Source organism: Ipomoea nil, unplaced genomic scaffold (assembly GCF_001879475.1).
Source record: "Ipomoea nil cultivar Tokyo-kokei standard unplaced genomic scaffold, Asagao_1.1 scaffold1043, whole genome shotgun sequence".
NCBI classification, from domain to species: domain Eukaryota; kingdom Viridiplantae; phylum Streptophyta; class Magnoliopsida; order Solanales; family Convolvulaceae; genus Ipomoea; species Ipomoea nil.
Window position 1 is genome coordinate 121,618 of NW_017617471.1, and position 23,499 is coordinate 145,116.

A 23,499-nucleotide genomic window follows, 5' to 3' on the forward strand; every position below is an offset into this window, starting at 1 on the left:
CCAATTCTGGAAGCAGTGTCCACTGACAAAAGAGAACACTAACCGATAAAAAAACTATAAAAGGTAAAATTAACTTTAACTTACTTTCCAAACAAGTAGTTGAACTTGTAACCTTATAGTTATCAAATAATATGACCAAATTAGTTGAAGTTGTCATCTTTATTCTTTATTAGGCGTTATATAACGTGGTTGTAGCTAATATATCTATTAGTGTTGATTAAAATGAATATAAATTTTTATAATTTAATACACTTTACGGGTTCCACGAGTAATGTAGGACTAACCTCTCAAAATATGTGAGCTCTTTGTACATAATGAGCAAAAATTTAACTTCTATTAATCAACTGAGTTATCATAATTTATTTCTCCACAAATTGTTAAATTGGGATATGAGAATGCTTAAGGTGGACGATTCCACCTTTGTCACAAAATAAAAGCGGGTTCATAAATAAAGTTATTTGTCCTAATTTTTAGGCATTATTATTCAATGATATTATACGATTATTAAATGAAACCGGGTAGCGAATCGAGCTACCGACTTAAAAACGACCTAAATGGGCCGTCCTACGGGTTTTACCATACAAATAACAAATTACGAATCTCCTCTGCCTCTAGGTTTTCCTCTTCAGCTCTCACCTTCTGGGCAGGTATCCTCTCGCTCCATCTCTCCCTGAAAATATGCGTATATCTCTCTCTTTTCTGTTTGTCTGGATCTTCAATGCTTTTCCATTACTCTGCTATGCGATTTCCGTTGTCAGGTTTTATGAATTGATTATTCAGATTTTGATTTCTTCTTCCGATATAGATATGTCTTCTACGCAGATTAGTTCGAGTAAGAGACAGAACATTTTGATTTTGTTTTTCTCCCGATATAGTTATTTCTTATATTCAGATTAGTTCGAGAAAGAGAAAGACACAGATCTTTAATTTCTTCAATTGCCTCGGAATGAGCTGGTTATCCAAAATCAGAGCTGAATAACGAAGTCCTATCTTTGGGCATAGGATGTTTCTAACTGTGAGATGCTTGATTTGTTTATTAGTTCTCTGTAGAATGTGTAGCTAATCTTAGAAAATTTTGTTTTGCATGGGGAAATTGGAGCTTTAGCCTTTAGTTGCTTGGTTGAATTTTTGAAGACATGGTTGTGAATATAGAGCTGAATAAGTCAGTCACTTTAAAAAAGTGGTGCTGCAGTTTATCCTTAGGCCAAAATCCAGATGTTGTAGGATGTTAAATGTAAGAGATATTGTGGGAACTAAGGGAGAAAATAAGTATATAATTGGAAAGAAGAAACTAAGAAAGATAATTGCAATAATATTTTTGCACTCTCTCAAAGTGGTATGTAATACATTGTGGGGAATGATTGAATTTAATAATGTAAATCAGTTTTTGAAGAATTTTGTTAGTTTCATTTGATATTATTCAAGGATTTCAAGCTGCAAGCTCCTTTCTCTTATTTTTATTTTTTAATACATGTGATATCTGGAACCTATGGCTTGACTGCTTGAGCAATCCTCACATGTATGTGAAGTGTTCACTCAACATACACTATGCTCAACTTGACACTTAAAGCAGTGTGTATGAAAAAATCCCCCATTTATGATATAGTATATTCAGAAATTTGACTTGGGATGGAGTGAATATAGCATATTATATGAAAAAGATTGGGGAAATTGCCTAATTTAAAAATAAAAAGAAAAAAAACTGCATTGGATGGTGAAATTTTGACTTGAAACAAGATAAAGAAAGGATAGTGGAGATTTGATATCATTAACCTTAAGAATGAAGTAGCAAAAATTTTGACTTAAAAAAAAACAATATCTAGAAAAGAAAGGATATTTATGTACCTATTGCAATTAGAAATGGGAGAATTCTGTAATTAAGCTAGAAAGAACATCTAAGAAAATTTCCTATTAGATTGTTTTGCTAAAAGCTGCTGGTTTTAACTGGCCAGTTATTATTATTATTATTTATTATTCTTCTTATTATTATTATTATTATTATTATTATTATTATTATTATTATATATAGTTATATATTGAGAGGGTTAATTATCACATCTAAGTGATTGAGCAGGCACCACTTAGATAAATCATATTTGGGGTGGCTATTTTGTCATTTTGTGCATAATTGTTAGATCAAAATAGTTGCCTTATATTCCTTTGCCTTTTGTTTTTAAATCCTAATTTTAGTGATTGCAATTATTTATTTATTTTTATGTGCTTTGAAGTTCATCAAACAGCCTTGTCATTTCTTCCTTTAATTACCAGATTTTGGTTTGGCAACTTTTGAATATTTATGGAATTTGTTTTGCAGGTGGAAGTTCTGCACTCTGATATACTATTTACTGCCAGAGACAATAGTCTGGTGAACCTCTTCTTAGAAAATAGGCCTATTTTCTTAAGCAGTTTGATTATTGTGCCTGTAGCTTTTTTCTACAGTATTTTTTTGTTCTCATGGGGACTCCTGAGACCTCTCGTGAACCTTGCCCTGACCGAATCCTTGATGATGTTGGTGGAGCTTTTGGTATGGGTGCTGTAGGAGGTGCAGCCTTCCACTTCTTGAAAGGAATATATAACTCTCCTAAAGGTGAGCGTCTGGTTGGTGCTACTCAAGCAGTGCGCATGAACGCTCCTCGTGTTGGTGGTAGTTTTGCTGTGTGGGGTGGACTGTTTTCCACCTTTGACTGTACAATGGTTTATGTCCGGCAGAAAGAGGATCCATGGAACTCAATTATTGCCGGTGCAGCTACTGGTGGGTTTCTTTCAATGCGCCAGGGTTTAGGTCCTGCTTCTAGATCAGCTTTATTTGGTGGTGTATTACTTGCATTGATTGAAGGAGCTGGAATAATGTTGAATAAAATGATGAGTGTACCACAGAATCTACCTCCAATGGAGGAACCTTTACCAAATATGGCTGGTGCACCTGGATATCCAATGGGTCAACTCCCTGGTCAGCAAATTGGTCAGTTGCCTGGACAGCCTCCAGTAAGTATGGAGGGTATTGGTGCTGGATCCTCTGCATCATCTTCATCATCTTCATCATGGTTTGGAGGGTTTTTTGGTGGTGGAAATAAGCAGGAGACTGATTCAGACAGTGGGAGCAAGACAAAGGTTTTGGAAAGTTTCGATGCTCCAAACGCTCCTACTTTCGAGTATAAATGACCTTAGGAAGTTGATATTCTTGTTAGGTAAGTTCATTTAATTTTATTTGTATGCATTGCCTTCTGATTCAATAGTTTGAATGAGTCCTTTTATGCTTTATGTTTCTCATTCTTCTTCTAGCACTAAATGAAGTGCCAACATATGCAATGTTCTTAGTTCTTAATTGTTTGCCATCATTTTATACTTAAGTCACTGCCTTTGTTAGTTTATTGTTTGTCATTGATTCACTTAGACACACCAAAAAAGACCGGTCTGAGCTCATATCATTGATTTATTATGCAGAATGCCACATGGTTAGTGGAGATATGCTGTTCATCTTGATCTGCAGAAGTTGCTAAGAGGTCAACGGAAATAATGCCATGACTTTGTTTATTAGTACTAGGTGATGATGCAGAAGATTATATTCATTGTGTTGAATCATCTTAGACATGGGAGCTCATCATACCCGGTTTTATAATCACGGAGTTTGGTGCTTTACATAAAAGAGTAAAGACAGATATTTTCATTTTGTATCTGCACCAAATGCACTTGGATCTCTTGTTTATTGTGCGTGTAAGCTTGTAGTGCCTTTTCAATATGGGTAAAATTAGGCAATTTATATCATGCACTAAGTTACACATAGCATTATGTACCATGGATTGAAACAATGAGTCAATGAGGTATAGAATTTATATTGTAAGGTACAAAATTTCATTACACAAAACACAAAAAATCATAATATAAGACATAACTTGGCATTATGGATTGAAAAGATATAGCATTTATACTCGTAAGGTATAGAATTTCATAATACAAGATATAGAAAATCTTAATGTAAAATACATACACATTATATTTTTACCACATAATTTGTGTATATAGGCACGAAGTTTTACTAACGTAAGATACATAAATTCATAATATTTGTGTTCATAAGCACGAAGTTTTGTTAAAACAAGACACATAAATTCATAACATGACTGGGCCCAGTGCATGTTAGCCACATGCTCCTCATGCCGGAAGCCTAGAGCGTCTCCCCTACTGTCCTCTATAAATATCACGTTTATTGCTGTGAGGAGGGACTTTTGGAACGATTTGACACATAGACTATTTGACCGGAGACTCCCGACCCATTGTCGGAGGATCCAGAGCTCGAATACTCAACACTCAATACCGTACTGGTCGGTTTACCCGTGTTTACGGTATCAATAATGTTAATTAAGAAATGTTAGTGATGACGAATTGTCCTACTCGTTTTTCACTGAAAACATTTTCCATGAATACAAAATATCGCGGGGAGGGGGGGGGGGGGGGGGGGGGAGTGGGGTGCATGGAAAATGTTTTCCTTATTCTTGAGGAAAATGTTTCCATGAACGAAACAAAGGAAAAATCAGTTTTGTCTCAAATTTAAAAAAAAAAAAAAAAACATTTTCCAGCGAACCAAACATGGGCTTAGGGTGCTGAAAAGGTGGAGTTAAAGTAATTTGTGATGAGTGTTTTTGCTCAAAAGCATTGGATTGCTGCTCATGTACTTGATACTTCATTTTATGCTTTATGCTCAGATAGCACTTATGTGGCTTTTCTTGAGTAAATGGTCACAGAATTGAACTCCGGTGATGGGGTATCGATTCTTTGAATTGCAACAAATAGAGAAAGTATAGAACAAATACTACCTTGTAGCACTAAAAAAAAAAAAAAAAAAAAAGAAAAAAAGAAGCCCGAACAGGAGTTGCAATCGTTATACTATGGAACCGTGATTTTATGTTAATAATTACTGAACTATATGATCATAATTATAAAGCTATATATTCATAATTTTTGAACTTCATATTCACAATTATTGAATCTCTATATTCATAATTACAGGACTATATATTCATAATTATGTTCACAATTTTATGTTCATAATTATAGAACTATATGTTCATAATTTTTGAATTATATATTCATAATTACGAACAATTTTGAAACCGTGTTCATTTTACAAGATGGACACGATTCCACAACATAATTATGTTCACAATTTTATGTTCATAATTATAGAACTATATGTTCATAATTTTTGAAATTATATATTCATAATTACAAATAATTTTGAAACCGTGTTCATTTTACAAGATGGACACGGTTCCACAACATAATTTGCCCAGGAGTTGGTCTTGGTTCTCCAACTTAGAGGCCCATCCAAATTAAATTCTAGAACCATTAAATAAATAATATAATATTTTAATTCATAAACGAAACGAACGGGCAGCACAACGTGGGGAGCTCAACGTTAAGTTTGGTTCACCAACGTACGTAACGTGACTACCACCCTCTGGCCTCTGGCCAGCCTTTAATCTTAATTCCCACAATAATTAATTAATTGTAGAAGTAGCTAAGCTAAGCGTGGTGTATATATATATATATATATATATACCAATACCATGCAACATCGATTCTATCCATCTTCATATATAGTATAGCAGTTTTAATACATATATAATCCGGGCGAGAGAGCAGAGCAGAGCAAAATTGAAGTAAAATAGTAAAGATGAGATCAGACATGGTGATGGGGAGAGTTGCATTATTATTGTTGTTGTTAGTTTGTGTTGTGGGTGTGGAGGCCGGCGGCGGCTTCAACTACAGTGATGGCTTAGACAAGGCTTTGCTGTTCTTGGAGGCCCAAAGGTCCGGCAAATTGCCACCCGACCAACGCGTCAACTGGCGCTCCCATTCTGGACTCAAAGATGGTTTTAGTGAAGGAGTAAGTTAATTCATTTTATGTGGTATTTAATTAATTTTATTTTCCCTTCAATTCTCTCTCAGCTGGATCAAAATTAATTAATACATCATATATATGCATGTAGGTGAACTTGGTGGGAGGATATTACGATGCAGGAGACCATGTGAAGTTTGGGCTGCCAATGGCCTTCGCTGTGACTATGCTTTCATGGGGAGCTGTAGACTTCAGAAAGGAGACTGTTCATCTCAACCAGATGTCCAATACTTTGGCTGCCATTAAATGGGCTACCGATTACTTCATCAAAGCTCACACTCAACCTAATCTTCTCTGGGCACAGGTACGTACCCTACCCCTAGCTAGCTGCTTTAATTTAATTATATATATTAATTATTCACTTTCTTCCCCACCCCACCAGCAATATAATGTTACATTTATTGAATAAATATAAATTCAATGGTTTGGCCACCTGCATTCATCATTAGACCACGGAATATTAATATACAAACTACATACGTTATCTCAGGCCTATATATATATATATATATATATATATATATATATATATATGATGGAGAACGTATATATGTAGCTAGCTAGCTTTGACTAATATATATTGATTAGCTAGAATGGTATGTATGTAATGTAGGTGGGAGATGGGGAATCTGATCACTATTGTTGGGAGCGTGCAGAAGATATGACAACCCCTAGGACTGCATACAAGCTTGATCCCAAGAATCCAGGATCGGACCTAGCCGCCGAAACTGCAGCTGCCATGGCTGCTGCTTCTCTAGCATTCCAACCTTATGATTCTGCCTACTCTTATCTCCTCTTAGTCCATGCAAAACAGCTTTTCTCGTTTGCTGATAGATTCAGGGGACTGTATGATGATGCAATCCCAAGTGCCACTCAATTCTACACATCTTCTGGCTATTCGGTTAGTTATTTATTTAGTTAGTTAATTAGTTCATATATATATATATATATATATATATATATATATATATATATATATATATATATATATATATATATATATACTTGAAGAAGAGAAGATCAGATCAGATCAGATCGAAGAATTCAATTCAATTCAATTCATATATGCATGCATATATGTATGTAGGATGAACTGCTATGGGCAGCGGCCTGGCTGTATCGTGCAACAAAGGACGACTACTACCTTAAATATGTAGTCGAAAATGGTGGGTCATTGGGCGGAACTGGATGGGCAGTGAGGGAGTTTTCTTGGGACAACAAATATGCGGGCGTTCAAGTCCTTCTCTCCAAGATTTCATTGCATATGCAGCAGCAGCTGGAGCTCCATAGCGAAGAAACTGCAACAGTACTGAAGCAATATCAGGCGAAAGCAGACTACTTCACCTGTGCTTGCCTGCAGAAGAATGGTAATGACAATAATAATGTAGACCTCACTCCCGCTGGCCTCATCTATGTTCGTGAATGGAACAACATGCAATACGTTTCTTCTGCCGCATTTCTCCTCGCTGTCTACTCTCAATATCTATCTGAGGCTAAAGCTGTTGTAAAATGCCCTCAAGCCCCTCAACTCTATCCTCAACACATTCTCAACTTCGCTAAATCACAGGCTGACTACATTCTGGGTAACAATCCAAAATCCATTAGTTACCTGGTCGGATATGGCGATCACTATCCCGCCCACGTTCACCATAGAGGTGCCTCCATTTCACCCATCACTGTTCTCCGCTCCACAGTTGGATGCGTGGAGGGGTTCGAGAAATGGTACCGCCGCCCTCAACCAAATCCTAATGTCATATACGGTGCTCTTGTCGGCGGTCCAACCAACCAGGATGACTTTACAGATGATCGCTCCAACTATGAACAAACTGAGCCAACATTGTCCGCCGCTGCACCACTCATTGGACTCTTCTCCAAATTGCACTACTCCTACTCTCTCTCTGCACCTGCACCAGCACCAGCACCAGCACCGCCCGCCCCTTATCATCCTACACCATCGCCAAACCCGCCGGTGCAGGCTTCTGATACCAAAGATGTAGTTAAGTTAATGCACTCCATCGCTTCTACATGGACGGTGGGAAAGGAAACCTATTACAAGCACAAGGTTGTGATCAAGAACGTCTCCTTCAAGCCAATCACCGACTTGAAACTCAGGATTGAAAACCTTTCTGGGTCTATATGGGGGCTCAGTCCGTGCCAGCACCTCAACAACACCTACCAGCTTCCCCAATGGTTAAAAACACTCAAACCTGCTTCAGAACTCACTTTCTTTTATATCCAAGGTGGTGCTCAAGCCAAGATTTCCGTTTTAAGCTACCATATCTAATTTACTCCATCTACTCACCCCCATTCTATACTCACCATTTTGCTCAAGTCTCTTGTTTGATTTCTTTAATCAACACAAATCTTTATTGTCATTATTATTATTTTTAAATACTATTCCCTCTGTTATAATGTAGTATCTGTTACATACTTTCTCAATCTGTGATCTCGCAACAGCTACGGGAATAAAAAGAAGCTAATGCAACGTACATTTGCAGATGGAAGTAGCTAGCTGCAAATCAGTTGTTTTTAATTCTTTTATTAATTAGTTTGGACATTAAATAATTAAGCTCGATTGTTAACGTGAGAGGGATTGTCGTTGTTTGTTTCATCGTGCTCATGATTATATTGCATCATGCACACATGCACGCGGCGAATTGAAGGATGAAGAAAAATGTGAGAAACGAGGCTGCAAGGGCAACGGCAGCCGGCGCGGCCTTAAGGGGCGGCGGTTTCTTAGAATGCATCATTTAAACTCTTAAGAAGCGGTTTCTTAGAATGCATCATTTAAATTCTTAAGAAAATATATTTGATGTGAATACCTCGGTAAAAAAAAATTAATATGTTTGGTGTTTGTCTTTTTTTTTTTTTTGAATGCTAAGACCCAATAATGCCTCAACTGAAGTTCGAACTCACAACCTTTCAAATGAAAATCCAATTTAGGTACCATTAAACATTTAAACCATATAATTAATATGTTTGGTGTTATTACTTACAAACAAATATAAAAATTAAATTATTGAAAAATTAATTAAGATGTATGGTCGATTTAATCTTTCTTAAGATTTTTAATTTTTTTTTCTAATATATCCTTGATATATAAAAACATAACAAATAATTGTTATACACACACCTACTTGGATGCAATGAATCAAATTACAACAAGACCAGACATGAAAACTCTATTAGAATTATAGTAAATGATTTTTTTTTTTAAAGAAGAGACATTGCATGCAACACTTTTGAAGATTGTATTTGAGATAGAAAACTAGTTAAGAATATTGACTAAGTACCTGCGTCTTTTTTTGGGATAAACAGTATTGTTATCTTTGTAATAGTAAAAAAAAAGATAAATTTCTAATATAAGAAACTTTTAGTCTAGCACAAAAGAAAAAAAAAAAAAAAAACAGGTAATAAAAATACGTAATTGAATAAATTTAAAAGTTTCGCACTGAGCTTGGAAAAAAAATCTTACTCCCTCTTAGGTAAGATTTACTTTTCTTGATATCATGAAATTAGATTTCTATCGACCCCAAATTTCCCTAAGTAAAAAATTACATAAACATGTCGCATGGGCATCTCAACTGGTCATAGAGGTGAAGTTTGAGAAGAATGACCAGTGATTGAGTCTCACCAGCCACAGTATGGGAGTAACCTCTCAAAGTGAGGGCTCCTTGTGCGCAGTAAGCAAAGATCTAGCCTCTATGATTCAATTGATGTACCATGATTTACATCCTTCCAACTATTTTGTCGGGTCGAGGTGTGAAGGTCCTTAGGGTTGAGATTCAACCTTTTGGAAAAAAAAAAATTACATAAACATATGATTCTGGGTTAGCAGGCATGGCACTACCTTCGATGAGAGTAGTTGTATTCAATATTAATCAAGAGGGGATAACTATTCAATATTATAGCAGGCATGGCACTACCTTCGATGAGAGTAGTTGTATTCAGTATTAGTCAAGAGGAGATAACTATTCAATAATATTAATCAAGAGGAGATAATACAAACGATATATATAATAAGTAGAGCTAGAAACCTAGTCTATTATGTACAAGAATATATAGAGTTTTAGTTTATCATAAATACAAGTCCTAATACTCTCCCTCAAGAGTAAGGTTAATTGATAACCAACAACATGAAACCGTTTTTCTGTCAAAGGCTTTAATTGATAATAACCAACAACATGAGCTGAAACCGTTTGCATGTCAAAGGCTTTAGTAGAGATGAAATTAACTTGTATTTCTTCCTTTGAAATTTTGTCACGAACAAAGTGATAGTCAATCTCGACATGCTTAGTCCGAGCATGAAATATGAGATTAGCACATAAATAAGCGGCACCTACATTATCACACCAAAGTTATGGCGGAGTTGTAAAGGAAATCCGTAACTCACGTAGTAGGTGGGTTTGTGCTTGGCAAAGCTTGTTAATTGCAAAAGACAGATCAGGTTATAAGATACTAAAAAGTCCCAACCAAACTATGATATTGTGTCTCACCCTCTCTGCCGCGCATCACTTTGTTTCGATCAAGCTCACAACCCGCAACTTCTACCTAGTACCTACCTCTTCTTACTCATTCATGAATAATGAGTAATATATATATATATATATATATATATATATATATATATATATATATATATATATATATATATATATATATATATATATATATATATATATATATATATAGGGAAGGGTTCATGGGCGGGTATAGCTTCTCGTGCGGTTGTACGGTTAGATTTGAGTCGTTGATCAAATCTAGATCAACGGCTCAAATCAATGAAAATTAAAAAAAAAAAAAAAAAACGTGTGTCTGGAAGAAAGCCACGCACCTTTAAGTGTTAGATCTTAAGCACAAACTCACGCACATTAAGTACAAAACCCACGCACATTAAGCATAATCTCACACACATTAAACACAAAACCCACGCATTTAAGTATTAACTCACAGAACTCAAGTTTCAACAACTACTGACATTAAGCACAAATTCACGCACATTAAGTACAAAACCAACGCACACCTGCACAATCTCACGCACATTAAGCACAAAACCCACACACTTTAAGTATTAACTCACAGACTTTAAGTTTCAACAATTACTGATATTAATCACTAACCTCACACACATTAAGCACAAACCTACGCAAATTAAGCACAAACTCCACCCACATTAAGAACAAATCTCTAGCACCTTAAACACAAAAACCCACAATTTAAGTTTTACTAACACTCACATTAAGCACAACCCCACGCACATTAAGCACAAAACTCATGCACCTTATGCACAAGACTCACGCATCTTATATACAAAACTCACGCACATCAATCACAGAACCGTTCACATTAATTTTGACCTAGACACAAAAATTACAAAATTGCTACCATATTTTTTTTTTAAATTTTGATAATCCTGGACGTTGATTTAAGCGAGATGAATGGCCCAGATTAAATCGCACAACCGCACCTGAGCACTCTAACCACACCAGAACCTAATTATATATATTTATATATATATATATTGAAAAAACCTATAATATAATATAATATAACATGAATATAAATTGTTCTATTTAATCGCCTAAACTTTGATTTGTTTATGAGTACTTTAGTAAAAATGTAAAATACGCAGCCGGCCACTAGCTAGCTAGCTGTGAAGCATCGATCTCTAAATTTTATTCACCTCCAAATCTCTCATGCATGTGCCAATAACATGTTGCTTCACATAATCACATATGCTGTTATGCACCCATAAGATTACTCTTTGGGATTAGTGCTTTAATTTTTTATTTTTTTTTTTAAAATTGCCTTCACGCAGATATTGGGTGCATATCAAGCAACATATTCAACATGAATTTTTTTCTTTGATTCTTTTAAATAAGGTAAAAGATGACTAAACTTGCTAGTTATATATTAAACATAAAATACCATTTGTACATTTTTATAAGTATTTTGATAACGATTAATGAATAAAATTTATCATTAATGGTCTTAATTAAATAATTATTTTAAAAAATGAAGCATTATAAAGTATATATGAGTGGGCGATGTTGTCGTGGTAATTATAGTAGTTTGATTTTTTGAATGTCCAACCACTTGTGCAGTGCTCCAAATAATGGCACACGGCTGCCAACTACTCCACAGTTTGAGGTGGCATCTTTGTAACAAAATAAAAAAATAAAATGGAATATTATAATTATATAAATACATACTTGTAATTTGATAGCATCACTGTACTAATTCAAAACTTAAGGTCACAGGTTTAAATCACATCCTAATTCATATTATAGATAGAATTATATTGTAGTCATAAAAAAAACAAAAAAAATAAAAAATAAATAAAATAAAATAAAATAAAAAAACACTTAGCAAATATATCTGCAAACATACTTAGCAAATATATGCAACTTTACCAACCCAAACTAATGTCAAAATTTTGACAAACTACTATTGACAATTTCAACACAGCTGACTGAAAATATACATACATGAAATTCTTACTACATTTCAAAACAAGATAAACGCTACTCCGTATTAATAATAAACTATGTATAGTTTTTTATTATTACGATTCCTTGAATTGAGCTCATATAAGTCATCATCAACTACAAAATAAAATGTTAAGTAAATTTCCTGTTACATATTTTTTCTGAATCAATTAATATGCACCGTATTAAAAAATAAAAAAATAAATAAATAAAAAGAGAGCTCTGATATGTTTGGCATGCGTAGTTGAAAAATTAGCTGAAAACTAAAAGTTGAAAAATTAGTAGTTAATAAACTAACTAGGGAAAATGGCACTTTTTCCCCTTAAGTTATATACTTATAGCACTTTTTTCCCCTCAATTATTTAAGTGGCTCTTTTTCCCCCTGAAATGTTAAATCGACATATTTACCCTTAAAATAAATATTTCATTTATTTTTATTCTCCAACAAATTATTACTATAATTTGGTTCAAACCATACAGATACTATAGCAACCGAACCAAAATATTCCAATTACAATTTATAATCAAAACGCGATATTTAGAATTTATTAAAATCGCGAACCGGAATGACCGGTTCATGTTCCGAACTGAAAAAATAAAATACATTTATTGTTGCATTTAGACTATTTTAAAATAAAAAATAAAATTTTAAAATAAAGACGGTTCAAAATCGCTAACTGGATCCGGAACCGCCAATTCACGGTTCATGATCCAGTTTTTTTTTTTTTTTTTTTTTTTTTTTTTTTTTATTCTTAAATTTAATAAATTAAAATCCAAATATTGGGTTCTAGATCTGAATCATAATTGAAAACTTTTAATTCGATTGCTATAGTGTCTGGTTCAGTTCAAATCGAACCGTGATAATCGCTACATATACGCAATAATTTGTTGGAGAAGTAAAAAAATAAATAAAATGTTTACTTTAAGGGTAGAAATGTCAATTTAATATATTTGGGGGAAAAACCACCACTTTTAAAATAATTGAGGGGGCTAATGTACTTACATAAATAATTGAGGGGGAAAAAGTGCTATAAGTATATAACTTAGGGGGAAAAAGTGCCATTTTCCCAACTAACTAATTAAAATTAAAATATTTGATAAAATTAATTATTGAATTAGCTATTAAGTGTAAAAGACATAAATGGATAAAATAAGATATTAAGATTTTGATTAATGAATAGTAGATGATGTCATTTTTGTAAATTAATAAAAAAATAAAATAAAATTAAAAAGTCAGTTTATTTTAAAACATTATTTGGAATAGCATTTCAAAATAAGTTATTACTCCGTATTTTAAACTTTTAATGTTTTCCAAATAGAGCTTATAACTTTATAACTTTTTTTTTCTAAACAAAGATTATAATTATTTGTAGCTTAAAATAAACAATAATAAATTTTAAAATAAGCTTTATTAGACATACCCTAAGCATGAAATATATTGGCCTGGAATGTAGGTGTATACGTAAGATGCATAATATATGCACAAGTGTATGTGGTATGTATTGGGACAACAGACAACAGCAGATGCAGCGAGCAGTACTGGCAATTTGGCAATTAAGGACATCAAATTATCAAAAATACTACTTGAAATTTCAAAATTTACGCTCATCTTATACTCCGGCCCATTAAATGTTTAAATTTTATTGAGACAAAAATTAATAATAGATAAAAACTATGACCCCCTTATTAAGCAATCAAAGTATATCACATATTAAAAAGTATATAAAAAAAATAGAAGTACATGTAAAATTATGCGTAAATTTACCCCTCTCTTGACACAGGAGTTGACCCAATTTTATATATATATATATATATATATATATATATTGAAAGGCAATTATATTATTTATAAACATCGAATTGGGCATCAAATGCATCTCCATATATAATATAAACGTATTTTTCATTTTTTTAATACATTAAATTTATCATCTTACGCTATAAAACACAAAGAGTCTTTATCACATTTGATTGATTGTTTTTTGAGTGTCTTTCATTAACCCCCATGCTTTTAGTAAGAATCGAATCCCCACTCTATAGAGCAAGATTCTAGGGTTATTCTTGAATCATTGAGTTTGTCATTTTTATTTTTCAAATGTTAGTTTAATCTTTTTACTTTTCTGAATTTTGAGATCTAATTCAAATAGTATAGGTAATAATATTAAATGTATCATTTCTCAATGTCTAAGTAATATTTAAAAATAAAACTAATAATCATAATAATTGATGCTAACATTTAAGTTAATTAAAATTCCCTCACCAAAAAAAGTGAATTAAAATTCAAGCAAATTTATCATTAAAATATTAAATGAGAAATTCATTAGTTGGATTTAACTATTGTTTTAACACGTTTCCAAAAATACAAAAAAAAAAATACAAAAAAACAAAAAAAAAATACAAAAAACTATTGTTTTAACACACATATATTTGACTAGTATCTTCTATTGTTCGTGATGTGCAAGAATAGATGTCCATTATATTAAAATATTACATTTTAGATATTTATATTATTGTATAATAAGTAATAACAACAACAACAACAATAATAATAGTAATAATGTAAACCATTTTTATAAATTTATATTTATATTTATATTTAAATAAATAACTTATATAGTACTCCAATATATATATATATATATATATAATGTCGATATATTATTAACAATGAAGAAGATAAGAAAATATATGGTGAATGTATATGCATGGTAACAATAGTTGAAAAAGATAACGGATTATTGTATAGTACAACTTTTATAGCATAATGTATAAAAAAAATAACTGAAAAAACAGACATAAATATTATATCATTCATTCACACTTATCAATTTTTAGATTAGAAAAGAAGTTTTGTAATTATTCATGAAATTGAATTTAAACATTAATATAGTCAAGTGGTGAAATTAACAGGAAGAACATAGGAAAAGACCAAATTTCAAAGGTCGTCGTCTGCAAACTTTTCCTAAATGTAAATGAAAATTATTAGAAGTTTCAAATGTATCATCATTATTTTACACCGACTGATGTTTGGTAGTATATACAAGTGATGGGCCGGGGAAAAAATAAGAAGAAGAAGACATCAACAACCAACTAACTGTTATATATATATCACACTAAATTTTGCAAAATTATTAATTAGTAAAGCTAACAAGTAGCCTCAGCTTAGCTTGCACTGTTCCCTGGCCTTCAAGATTGAGTTTTTAAGTTATGATAGATCCAGCTGGTGGTTGGCACATGTAGTTTAATCATGATTACACATTCAACTATCCCACAACACATAATGCATGTGAGAGGTGCATAGTGTTGATTTATAATCATAGTTTAACTAAAAAATATTACACGTAAAATGATCATATACAATATTTATTCAATTAAAATAAAGTATATAAAATGAATAAGAACAAGACCAAATTTCAAAGTCAGTTGCTTGGTCAATTTCTACAAAATTTCCCTAAATGTAAATGGAAAATGTTTTGAAGTTTCTTATGCATCATGGTATGCATGTGTTTCTTTATTCTCTATTTTCTTAAAAATGCAAAAACTGTTATGTTAAATATATGTTTAATATGTATTAATTTCTTAAAAATAAAGATACTTTAAAAAAAAAAGAAATTAGGTGATCCTAATTTTACCAGATTAATCTTCCTAAGTCCATGATACCGATCCCGGTCTCGGCCCGCCTCTAGAGTCACTGTGAATGTAAATCGCGAGTCACGCAATAATCCAGACCTTCCGACATACTTGAACCATTTTTTTCAAGATTTAGAGAACTTTGCAGTTAGTGGTGGAGGATGTATTATGGAATGGCATGGCCTGTGTCTCTCTATTCCCTACATAAATAAATAAAATGAGATGAACATGCGAATATATTTATTTATATTAAATTTAGTTTTGTGCGAAAATGAGATAAATGGAGTATTGAGAGGGAGGGTTGTTGGAAGTTTGAAGGGTGTATATAAGTTGACTAGCATGGGGCATGGATGATTGGATGGGTAGTTATCGTCCATTATTGCTTCTTTTTTATATTTTCTTATTTCTTTTTTTTTAAAAAAATTTAAAAAATCCAAATTATATTTAATTTTAAAATTTTACAAAATATGAGTAAAATAAACGCATTCACCGGTCACTTTTACAAATTAATGTAGTTTAATTAGTCTTTTTTTTTTTTTTTTTTTTTTTTTTTTGTGACTGAAGAAACTTATAATCAATACCTAATAATGTGTACAAAGTAACTATAGAGAGAATTAGTACGTATTATATGTGAGAGATTTAAATGGGAGATATGTGATGTTTGAGTGAAAAGGGCTCGATCGAGTTTCATAGCAATTGCCATGGAAGCCTCCAGGAATTGCATAGCAAATAGCAATTGCGGGCCAAGTCAAATGGGGACTGCATCAGCCTCTGCCATATTCAACTAAGAATAATATGTGATATGTGCATGTGCTGATGTGCATGCATCATATATCCCTCTCACTAATATAATGCCTATTGGTTTCCGCCTCCATTGTGGATATCTAATTTGTCTCCTACCACTCTAAGTTTCTCTCCCACAAACTACTCCATCTCCATTTTCATTCTATTTTCTAAATGTTTACACTATTTACATATTCATATCTATCTATCTCATTAAATACATCATCTATAATTCATACTAATTTATATTTATTGACTTTTCATCAATATAACTGATTTGTTATACTACATGCTAATGTCATTACATAAAATTTATAAAAAATGATACGGTACAAAATTTGATGCGTACTACAATATATATATATATATATATATATATATATATATATATATATATATATATATATATATATATATATATATATATAATGAACTAGTTAACTAAAATAAATTTAATAAATTACTCATTTATTTTGGAAGACTTGATCAATATAATAATAACATATTTTAGTATAAACATAGATATGTAAATTTACCCTAGAGCAACACTATAACTTTTTAAAATATATATATATTTTTCATGTTCTTTGTTTTTTAATTAAATGTGACAACCATTTTTTGAGGTCATCTTTGTGCACTTGCAAAAGTTCTCGTGACTCTATTTAATAATGATTAACTATTAACTAATGGTAAAATTTACCACATTATATTGTATTTTACTATATTTTAGAAATAAAAATAAAGTGCGGTATCGTCAATTTTTTCATCTTTTAATATTGGGACGTCAAAATATTTACTAGTACATATATGTATAAAGTATTTATGACCATATATGAAGTGATTATTAATTAACCCTGTAATTGTTATATACCATATATGGACCAGTATCCATATTGTGGACCCTAATTTAAAAATTATGTATTCAGAATTATTAAGTCATGTCAATAAAATAATAAATAAAAATTGTGAAAAATACGTAATTTTAATTACCTATTAAGGGAGTTGAAGAACTTGAAAGTTTGTGTGATCAAGAAATTTCTTGAAGAATCAGTTGAGCTGCACTCTGCGATCTGCCCAATTTATTAGGGTACTGATACATAGTTTATAGGGCTTCGAATTGTCAAATTGCGAAATTGGAAATATCTTTAAGAGTTTTTTCCACTTTTGGTCCCTTGACTTTACTTGTGCTGACAAATGTGATTCATGACTTTTATTTCAGACAAAATTAGTGCCTAACTTCAATTTCATTTCCATATTTGGTCCCATCCGACCAAGAATCTGGCCAACCCACCGGAAATTTACACATCTCTTGTTTTTCTAAGGGTAAATTAATATTTTCTTGCCATGTAAAATAATAAAAGATATATTTAATTGCTTCATTGTTGTCTTTGCTCGGCGGCGGCCTCTGAGCTTTGAACTTTTTGCAGAACGTCGTGTGGCTGTTCAGAGCCTCTTCACTGCCAATATGTTGCTCCGACCTCGCGCACAACCCGCATATCCACCGCCCTTGGTTCCGCTCTCGGACCTTCACTACGTACACCTCTGTGCACTCTTCCGTCAGTCCGCAGCACTCGCATTACGCGAACAACATCACTTCGTTCATCTTCGCCGCCGTCGCTGTCGTCGCCGCTCCGTTTCCCTACGTTGTCGCCTCCTTCCTCATCATCATCGTCTTCGCAGCCATTCTCGGTGAATTCCAAATCCAAACCGCTCTTTCGAAATTTACGCACTGCATAAGAGCACAGTGTATTCAAAAATCAAACACAAAATCAGAATCCTCTGATAAATTCCATGAATCAAATATATATCCCGTAAACCTACACTATAAACTTCTCAAATCTACATGCAAGTTTATACTATATCTACAAAATTACATTATACATACATTTAACAGACAATCTGGAGAGAGTTTGCAGCAACGATCCTGGTTTTCTGTTTGAAAATTATCTTCTTTTTTTTTTCTCCCACTCGCCTTCTTCTTCAACAATCTCGCCGTCGATGATCAGGAGCTTGAAGATCATATACATTTCAGAGAGCCATGTATGGCTTCTCGCGATGACTCTACTCCACTGAACAAAGCTTTTTTCTATCACCATCGTCGAGCAGACGCAAATATCAGTTAGCAGAGAAGCTTCGGGAAGAAACTGGCAGTGACATTGATTTATAGGATGAGGATGGAGGTATAAATAAATAATAATAATAGGAAGCAACTTTAATTTGACGAGAATGAAGCAATTAACAATTTCTTAGTTTTTACTACATATTATTTTACAAGGGCAAGAAAAGACTAATTTACCCTTAGAAAAACAAGAGATGTGCAAATTTCCGGTGTGTTGGCCGAATTCTTGGTTGGATGGGACCAAATGTGGAAAAGAAATTGAAGTTAGGCACTAATTTTGTCTGAAATAAAAGTCATGAATCACATTTGTCAGCGCAAGTAAAGTCAAGGGACCAAAAGTGGAAAAAAATCATATCTTTAATTCCTTATACTCTGAACATGCTATTGCCTAATTGGGATTTGAGAATTTGTTAATTGAGATTTCGGATTAGGAAATTTAATTGCCCGAATTGCAGTTTTGGTAATGTCCTTATAGTCTGACCTAATTGTCCTTATATATATATATAACTTTTGTTAGGTTTTTAAAGCAATTTGGGCTCAATTTTCTTTTTATAAAATAAATAATATATATACATATAGTTTTATTTTTAAAATATGGGGCCTCCAAAAATTGGGGGCCCTATGCAATCGCTCATGTTAGACATGCTCAGAACCGGTCCTGCCTGTAAACACATATTATGTTGTTAAAATATTATGTATATACGTTAACAATTTATGTGTTTGTAGTTAACATATATATTATGTGCTTTTAAATATATCAACTACGAATACATAATCTAAAAATTATTTAGACCAGAATCTACAATGTAAAGTAGACACACTAGTCAACGGTATAAATTGCCCTACCTTACCTTGCCAACCCATTCATGCCTTTCCATTATAGTAAAGTTATTTTAACAACTACTCGTTATAAAAATAATATGTTACCAAAAATAAAAATAATACCATAGTAGTAGAGATGCAAATCCATATATATTATATAATATATGTTGCATGTGATGCCCACGTAAGGAAATCTGAGCCCTGAAATCCATATAAAATGAAGGGCTACGATTAAACAGCCACCAACCCCCAATTGGTCCGTCTGCTACCAATCTCCTTCTTCTCTCCCTCTACACCTACCTACCAAAAATTGCACCCATTCTTAGTATCTATTTATACCACACAGACACGCATTAGCTACCACAACCAAATTAACACATTTCTCAATAAAATTCTTTATTCGTCCCTTCCCGTCCCCCACGCCCAATAACTAATATGGACTCAGTGAAGCTGCAGAATAATGGCCACCAAAATGGCTTCTGCGTCAAGGTTGATCCTTTGAACTGGGAGGTGGCTGCCGACTCATTGAGGGGGAGCCACCTGGATGAAGTGAAACGCATGGTGGCCGAGTTTAGGAAGCCGGCGGTGAAGCTCGGCGGAGAGACGCTCACGGTGGCTCAGGTGGCAGCTATCGCCTCCCGCGACAATGCCGTCACGGTGGAGCTCTCCGAGGAGTCCCGCGCCGGCGTTAAGGCCAGCAGTGATTGGGTGATGGATAGCATGAACAAAGGGACTGATAGCTACGGCGTCACCACCGGCTTCGGCGCCACCTCTCACCGTAGAACCAAACAAGGTGGCGCTCTTCAGAAGGAGCTCATTAGGTAAAACCACAAAACTAACATCTATCTAACTTTCCTTTTCATTGTTTTGTTTATTTTATGTAAAAATGCCATTTTTATACACATATATGCTTAACTTGCATACACTATTTTTGGAAAAAGATTTTTTGGGTTGAGTTTTCTTCCCTTTTGTAGACCCACACAAAGATTTATTATTTCCACAACTTGTTCGTAATCTTTCCAAGACATAGGAATTAGCGTCACAAGATTGTCCTAATAATATGTATTATAGAGAGTAAAGACAAGCACAGTAACTTTACATCGGAAGGTGATTTTTTTTTTTTTTTTTTTTTTTTTGGTACAGAGTACTAGTTAACAATAACCAATAGGTAATACTAATATTAATTTGAAATTATTTTATTTTATTCCAAAAGTTAAATATAAATGTATTTAGATTTACAGTGAAAATTTAGTCAAACTAACCAATAAACAATTAAATTGAAGAAACACAATAGGACCAACTGCTAACTATTTTGAGTATGAAATCTTTTGTACCACATAATAATTAAATTTAAAACACTTAGCTTGTATTAAAAGAGATGGTAAATATTAGGTGGAAACTAAGAAGTGGTTATTTAGGTACAACAATTAATGGAATTATTGTATAGCAAGTGTTTATGGTTGGGACTTAGAAGTCAGCAGTGCAGTCCCCCATAGTGAATAAAGTAGTTAATTATTTTGTTTCATAATTATGATGTGACAAATAATATGTAAGTACATTTCAATTTATAAAAAGAGTTAAATTTCGTTACATGTACTCTTAATTTGATGGACACTGATAAACCATTTTGTTTTCAAGGGTCCTAGATTGAAAAAAGTGTTTACAAGTTTTTGAGTGTGAAAATAAAACTCAAAATTAGAGAATCTCATCATATTTGTTACCATAAAATTAAGATCACAAAAATATACAGTACTTCCTAGCAGTTTGATGATTTGATTTAGTGTAGTATTGACTGGAATTATATTTGCAGGTTTTTGAATGCTGGAATATTCGGCAATGGAACAGAATCATGTCACACTCTTCCCCATTCAGCAACAAGAGCCGCCATGCTTGTCAGAATCAACACCCTTCTTCAAGGATACTCTGGCATTAGATTTGAAATCTTGGAAGCAATCACTAAATTGCTGAACCACAACATTACCCCCTGCCTGCCCCTCCGTGGCACAATCACTGCCTCCGGTGACCTTGTCCCGTTATCCTACATTGCTGGCTTGATCACCGGCCGCCCCAACTCCAAGGCCGTCGGACCCAACGGGGAGACCCTCAACGCAGAGGAAGCTCTGCGGTTAGCCGGAGTGAACGGAGGATTTTTCGAGTTGCAGCCCAAGGAAGGACTTGCCCTCGTTAATGGGACCGCCGTTGGTTCTGGCATGGCCTCTATGGTTCTTTTCGAGGCTAACGTTCTTGCAGTGCTGTCTGAGGTTCTGTCGGCTATTTTTGCTGAAGTCATGAACGGGAAACCAGAATTTACCGACCATTTGACGCATAAGTTGAAGCATCACCCCGGGCAGATTGAAGCTGCTGCTATTATGGAACATATTTTGGACGGCAGCTCTTACGTGAAGGCGGCTCAGAAGATGCACGAAATGGATCCTTTGCAGAAACCCAAACAGGATCGCTATGCCCTCCGCACTTCGCCGCAATGGCTCGGCCCTCAGATTGAAGTCATTCGTGCTGCAACCAAAATGATTGAGAGGGAGATCAACTCTGTCAACGACAACCCTCTCATAGATGTTGCCAGAAGCAAGGCCTTGCACGGTGGCAACTTCCAGGGTACACCAATCGGTGTGTCTATGGACAACTCAAGATTAGCCCTTGCATCTATCGGCAAGTTGTTGTTTGCCCAGTTCTCTGAGCTTGTGAACGACTATTACAACAATGGGTTGCCTTCTAATCTCACAGCAGGGAGGAATCCAAGCTTGGATTATGGTTTCAAGGGCGCTGAAATCGCCATGGCTTCTTACTGCTCCGAGCTGCAATTCTTGGCTAATCCGGTTACTAACCATGTCCAGAGTGCTGAGCAGCACAACCAGGATGTGAACTCCTTGGGTTTGATCTCAGCTAGGAAGACTGCTGAAGCTGTGGACGTGTTGAAACTCATGTCATCCACTTATCTCGTGGCGCTTTGCCAAGCTATTGACTTGAGGTTCTTGGAGGAGAACTTGAGGAATGCTGTGAAGAATGCAGTTACACAGGTAGCTAAGAGGACTCTCACTATGGGTGCTAATGGAGAACTTCATCCCGCAAGGTTTTGCGAGAAAGACTTGCTCCGAGTGGTGGACCGCGAATATGTCTTTGCATATGCCGATGATCCCTGCAGTGCTAACTACCCACTGATGCAGAAACTCCGCCAAGCCCTGGTTGATCACGCCTTGCAGAACGGGGAAAGTGAGAAGAACACCGGCACTTCAATTTTCCTAAAGGTTGCAGCTTTTGAAGATGAATTGAAGGCTGTTCTGCCAAAAGAAGTTGAGGCTGCAAGGATCGCTGTAGAGAGTGGGAACCCGGCTATTCCAAACAGGATTAAGGAGTGCAGGTCTTACCCATTGTACAAGTTTGTTCGTGAAGGCCTGGGCACCGAGTTGCTGACCGGAGAGAAGGTCCGGTCACCGGGCGAAGAGTGTGACAAGGTGTTCACAGCTATGTGTGAGGGAAGTATCATAGATCCTTTGCTGGAATGTCTTAAGAGCTGGGATGGTGCTCCTCTTCCTATCTGTTAATTTATTTCAATTCATTGCTTATTTTCAATGTAATATATACATTTTATTTTATTTTTCTGGAGTTATGCTACTTGGACATGTTTTGGCTTTTGGTAAAATCCAGTTGTAATCTTTTCTGGAATGCTTCTCTCTGTAGGGATGTAGCTACATGTGCTTTTCTGTTCAGTAAAAGATAAATGAGTAGGCACTGTTGTGGAA

General features: G+C 34.2%; 3 protein-coding genes across 4 annotated transcripts; all 3 read left to right on the forward strand.

The window, feature by feature from the left end:
* Window positions 1–544: 544 nt before the first annotated feature.
* On the forward strand, window positions 545–3,806 carry LOC109182233 (mitochondrial import inner membrane translocase subunit TIM17-2). Of its 2 annotated transcripts, none has more exons than XM_019332344.1 (3): window positions 545–647; window positions 2,315–3,188; window positions 3,445–3,806. In XM_019332344.1, the coding sequence occupies exon 2, from the start codon at window positions 2,455–2,457 to the stop codon at window positions 3,160–3,162; it is 708 nt and encodes a 235-aa protein (XP_019187889.1). In that variant the 5' UTR covers window positions 545–647; window positions 2,315–2,454; the 3' UTR covers window positions 3,163–3,188; window positions 3,445–3,806. The 2 variants fall into 2 exon arrangements, with proteins under 2 accessions (XP_019187889.1, XP_019187890.1); XM_019332345.1 differs by lacking the exon at window positions 545–647 and adding an exon at window positions 658–682.
* Window positions 3,807–5,692: 1,886 nt separating this feature from the next.
* Window positions 5,693–8,295, forward strand: LOC109182232 (endoglucanase 5). Its single transcript, XM_019332343.1, has 4 exons — window positions 5,693–5,887; window positions 5,991–6,203; window positions 6,513–6,800; window positions 6,987–8,295. Exons 1-4 carry the CDS (start codon window positions 5,693–5,695, stop codon window positions 8,181–8,183), a joined length of 1,893 nt encoding a protein of 630 aa, XP_019187888.1. The 3' UTR covers window positions 8,184–8,295.
* An 11,793-nt stretch (window positions 8,296–20,088) lies between these two features.
* LOC109181625 (phenylalanine ammonia-lyase) lies at window positions 20,089–23,499 on the forward strand. Its single transcript, XM_019331480.1, has 2 exons — window positions 20,089–20,562; window positions 21,552–23,499. The coding sequence occupies exons 1-2, from the start codon at window positions 20,177–20,179 to the stop codon at window positions 23,299–23,301; spliced, it is 2,136 nt and encodes a 711-aa protein (XP_019187025.1). The 5' UTR covers window positions 20,089–20,176; the 3' UTR covers window positions 23,302–23,499.